General features: G+C 41.4%; 1 protein-coding gene across 1 annotated transcript in view; it reads right to left on the bottom strand.

The window, feature by feature from the left end:
• Positions 1-5,398, bottom strand: part of tnfsf13 (TNF superfamily member 13) — a 25,261-nt gene that overhangs the window by 11,831 nt on the left and 8,032 nt on the right. The window contains exon 5 of the mRNA XM_016552315.1: positions 1,115-1,253. Within this exon, the coding sequence (XP_016407801.1) occupies positions 1,115-1,253 (139 nt within the window). The remainder of the gene's footprint in view (positions 1-1,114; positions 1,254-5,398) is intronic.

Genomic DNA, 5,398 nt, shown 5'->3' on the forward strand with positions numbered 1-5,398 from the left:
ACACCCTACATAAGCCATGGACTTCCTCTTTCTCACTGCCGAGTATTGTTTGCGCATATCGCTAGGTTAGTGGTAGCAACGTTATGGAGCCCTTTTCCTAGTCTTGTATTTGTTCCTAGTTCTAGTCTAGTCTAGCCTCATTGTGTTATTTGATTGCCTGATTCTCTACCTGCCTTGGATTTCTCTCGCCTTATCGTTTGGTCTCTGTTTGCCCATTTACTGGACTATCGCCTGTTTGTGGATTACCCGTTTGCCTTGCCCTCTGGATTACGTTCACAGATCGAAGACCCTCACCTGCCTAAGGAATACTCTTTGCCTTGCCTGTGATGTACCTGTGTTGTTGTCTGACCCTTGCCCGTTCTTTGACCACACCTTTCTAATAAAGCCTTGCACGTGGATCCGCACGTCTCATGTTCTGATTACTCCGTAACATCTTTGTGATAGAAATGCTACAGCCAGTAATTTCTTGAACAAGAACATGTGGAAATCAAAACATGCAAACTCAGAGCGAGGGTTTAAACTTGTATTTTGAAGTCGCAATGTTAGCATATAGCAAACAGTTAGCATATTTAGAAAGATACCCTGCTAAAAAAAGCCTAAGCTAATGGGCTGGTTTTAGCTAATCATCCACCCTGGTCAGCTGGCTGGTTTTAGAGGGGTTTTGACCACTTTTTTAGCTGGTCAGGCTGGGGAAACCAGCTGGAACAACCATCTACTGTAAAACCAGCTTGGCCAGGCTGGTTTTGAGTACTCGAATTTAATCGAGGAATCGTGACAGCCCTATTAGTATTATTTTTTAATATTTGTTTTTCATCACTCAATTATCCTCATTACATTTTATTGTGTTATATATATAAAAATCAAGCCTTTTACCCTGCTTTTATTGAGACTGAAATATCATGCTCTCACTGTGTTCTAAAATATGTAATTTTTGTTAGTTCCTTCATTTTTAACACTTATGCAGTGTTAAAAAAAATAATTTTCCTTATTTAAATAATGGTTCAATCTTTCTGGCAGTATACTTGAGGGGGACCATAGTCTGAGTGATACTATCTGATGTATAAACATGGCAAGAGTTAATTAATTTTTTACCATTATTGTCCTGATAACTCACCAGCAGTGTAGCAAGTGTTGAGTGGCTGGCTGACGTTACTGGGCATGCTTTTTAAACACTTCATCAGCTTAGTCTCCGCCCCCTTGTGCCTCTTCGTGATCACATGACCCATTACCCAGGTGGTGTCTTTATACAGCACCTGTGGCGAGTAACAGAACAAACCTAATGCTCAGTGATTGAGCATTATTAATACAGTGAGTGATTTATTGTACTGAGTAGGGGACCATTACATGTAAATACTTGAAAAAGTAGTTGAAATAAATGAACCTTAAAGAGAGTTCACCCAAAACACTCATACTCAGACCATCCAAGATGTAGCTGACTTTTTTTTTCAGTAAAACATTTTTAGCTTAAACTATGATCCTTGGTGATTCATAAAATGCAAGTCCACATGTTGTAAATAATGTTAAGTTTCTTGCACAGACTGATTGTTTCACTTCATAAGAACTCAATATATCATCAGGAACCATGAGTATTAATTTTGTGTTGCAATTTTGTCTGTATATTCTTTTATGCCTCTCAAAGGGACGAGAGCTGTGGACTACATTTTATGAGTCACCAAGGACCACGGTTTCAGCTAAAAACTTCTGTACACTTCTACTGAAGAAAGAAAAAGTCACCTACATCTTGGATGGCCTGAGGGTCAGTAAATTAAATGCAAATTGTAAAACCTGACTTGAAAGTCCAAAACCTGAACTGAAATAACCTAACAAATTAATTGGGGCTAAAGCAGTTCAATAAACGACAATTAAAGTTCATGCAATCTCACTAATTTGATTCAGGTTCAATGAGTAAGGATAATTTTATGACAGCAGTGGTTGTAAATCAAATGTAAGCTAGCTAATACAGCCCTAATTACTAGCTCAAATGAGTTAATGTGTAGACCTATTCCTACCAGTTAAAATGTAGTCTGTTTTTTTTTTACTTTTAATTTAATGTTTTTAATGCTTCAAATAGCAATTTTAGATTGTAATGTTTTAATGTTCTACTAATAACCATAGAAGGTACAGCTGTCAAAAAACCAAAGAAAGGCTGCATGGCAGGGGAACTGCCGATCAACTGAATGTGCATGTAGCAACCATGTTAAAATGTTTATATACCTTAAAAACAATGTCATTAAATCTTGGGCGCAATACATTAAACAATACATACATTCGGTTGTAGCCTATATTTTTATTTAATTGATCTATTATTTAAGTTGCATTTTCTGTATACTTTTATTTTTGGACTGATAATGAAGTCAAATAATTATATGTGAGAGATTCAGTGGTAATTAGCCTGCCCCTGACCAGGTTAGTTTCTCAGCATAAGTTGCCTCTGTGCACTGATTACCTGGTGTAGCTAATCACAGTTGTTAGTAGAACATTAGATTTTGTATTACACAAGGATGCTATTTGGTTTTAACTTGAAATTCTTACAAATTCTTACAGATCAATCTAAGTCATACAATTTGATTGCACTTATGGTCTTGGAGGTTAGGTTCCATCTCCCATCATGCACTGTAGCTCAAACAGATCATGAAAATGACTGATCTACTACTTTATTGCTTATATTATTGCAATGGTGTTGTTGTGCCTCAGGGCTCAGTTCTTGGACCACTTCTCTTCTCTGTCTACATGGCATCACTAGGTTCTGTCATTCAGAAACATGGCTTTTCATATCACTGCTATGCTGATGACACTCAACTCTACCTCTCATTCCATCCTGATGATCCGACGATAGCTGCTCGCACATATCTGTACTTGACAGTGATGTTATTGAGGGACCGGTAATCAATACAAGGCCTCAAGCCTCCGTCCTTCTTAGCCACGAAGAAAAACTGGAAGCAGCAGGGGACATGGACGATCGGATATATCCTTGTTGTAGAGCCTCAGAAAAGTACTCCTCCATGGCCTTCTGTTCAGGGATGGAAAGTGAGTAGATTTTACTTTTGGGCACTGGTTCATCAGGAAGAATGTCGATGGCACAGTCCCATGGTCTGTGAGGTGGTTATTGGGAGGCTCGTGTCGGGCAGAATACATCACGGAAGGGGGCGTAGTCGGTGGAAATGTCAATGGAGCAATTTTCAAGGGGACTTTCAATGGATGTGGAGTTAACTGGAAGCACTGGAACAGACGGAACTGGTTTGGGTAGTTCGGGAAAACAGTCTGGAAAGCAGTCGTTACCCCACTTCAGAATCTCTCCGGTGGACCATGGATTATGGGATGATAAACGATGGATAAACGATGGATTATGGGACACGAGCCATGGGCGCCCCAACACTATCCCTGCGGTGGAATCCTCCAGAACCAATAAACAGATCCTTTCCCTGTGGAGCTGACCGACTTGTAACCAGATGGGACCCACACAATATCGAACTCTTCCTCTCACAAGGGACTTGCCGGTTATCGATTGGATCTTGTACGAGATGTCATTGAGTCTCTTCTTAAGTTGGAGTTGGTTACATAAGTCGGCGGAAATGAAGTTGCCGGCTGACCCAGAGTCGAGGAGGGCATAGACTGAAACACAATGAAGAGGAGTTGCAATCTGAACAGTAGTGGTTAGAGGTTTTATATTGACTGAAGAGGTAGAGACCACACTCACCACGGGTCGTGGAGGACGAATGGGACATGCCCTTATTACATGTCCGTCCTTGCCGCAGTATAAGCATAATCCCTGGGTCAGCCGGCGTCGACGTTCAGCCGAAGTGAGTCGGGCATTGTCGATCTGCATGGGTTTGGGGTTTGGTTCTGGAGAGCTGGGATATTCTGACTGGCGGAGAAAGATAGCTGGCTTTTGGCACAAATGTCCCTCCATACAGTCATGAATCCGATTGGCAACACGGATGGAGAGTTGAATGAAACGCTCTAGCCCCATGGTGTCGTCGTAGGCAGAGAGATGCAACCGCAGCGAGGATTCTAATCCTTGACAGTAAGTGGTCAACAGGGAGTGTTCGTTCCAACCACTAGAGGCTGCTAAGGTGCAGAAACGGAGAGCCTAATCCTGATTAGAACTCTGACCTTTTTTTAAATCATACAACTGCTCACCAATTGAAGCATCTCCGGCGGGTCGTCCGAAAACCTCTCGTAAATGAGTGAGGATTGCACTTAGACTTTGTGTGGCCGGTCCGTTCTGGTGCCACAATGACTCCACCCATTGAAGCGCTCGACCTGTTAACAGGGTTAGAACATATGCAACTTTAGCCCTCTCTGTGGGAAAATTATGCGGTTGCATCTCTAGGGCGAGCGAACATTGCATGAGAAAGCCATTGCTTTCATCCGCCGAGCCATAGTAGGGCGCTGGATTGACCATGGGACTGGTAGTGTAGATCGGAACCGAAGAAGAAGTACTGGGTGCGGAAGCCGGAGCTGGTGCTGGTGCAGGTGCAGTGGTTTGAGTGAGAACTCTTCTCATGGCATCCACCAGTTCTTGGAATGGATTGGGGTCTGTTTAATTCATGATGGTAAGGTCTGGTCTTCTGTAACGGGAAGTCAGACTCGAGACGCAAGCGAGTTAGAATCAAACAGACAGATTTATTGAACAGTATGAAGGAGATCACGGAAATGGTGAGTCTAGTAGACTTAGAGTCCTTAACTGAATTGGTAACTGATAATGATATTCTTGATTACCAGGACTGACGGAGACAATGAGGATCGTGGGCTTTCCAGGAACTGGTGTAACAGCCAGTTGCCAGCCACCGCCAGCGATTTTGATGATTTTCACTAAAATTTGATGGCCTCCAGAATATTTTGCTGTATGAATGCAATACACCAAAATAAAGATCAGAGCCTCTACTTTTAAACAAAAAAAAATCTGTTTTATTCTAGCTTAAAGCATTCTTTTTTTATCAACACTTGAATATAGGTAGGTTTCATAAAAATGCATAATTTTGAGCAAAAAGGTGAGAAAATACAATTTTTATCAAAAACTACATCTGGGTAATATTCAGTACGATTATCAAAGCATAAATCCAGTTAATCGCTTCTATCAACACCTCCAAAGCTTGCACAGACATATACCACTTCCTGGATCAACATTTTACTGAAAACTACAGTTTTCATTTATATGCCGTCTATTGCTGATGATCGCATTATTTTTCATATGCATCTGTTTACATAAGAGATCGCTCATTTCTCCGTCCTGTACACGTGTTTTTGTTCGGGAGGTTTTGTACTCGTTCAGATGTGTAATAGCGCCCCCGAGTGTATAACAGTGAAAACACGAAAAGCCGTAAAAACTCGTCTTTGGCGGGGAAGCGTTGTCTTCTAAAAGACGAGATAACTCGTCAATGGCGGGGAAAGAGTT

Source organism: Sinocyclocheilus rhinocerous, unplaced genomic scaffold (assembly GCF_001515625.1).
Source record: "Sinocyclocheilus rhinocerous isolate Xijiao unplaced genomic scaffold, SAMN03320098_v1.1 scaffold285, whole genome shotgun sequence".
NCBI lineage: Eukaryota > Metazoa > Chordata > Actinopteri > Cypriniformes > Cyprinidae > Sinocyclocheilus > Sinocyclocheilus rhinocerous.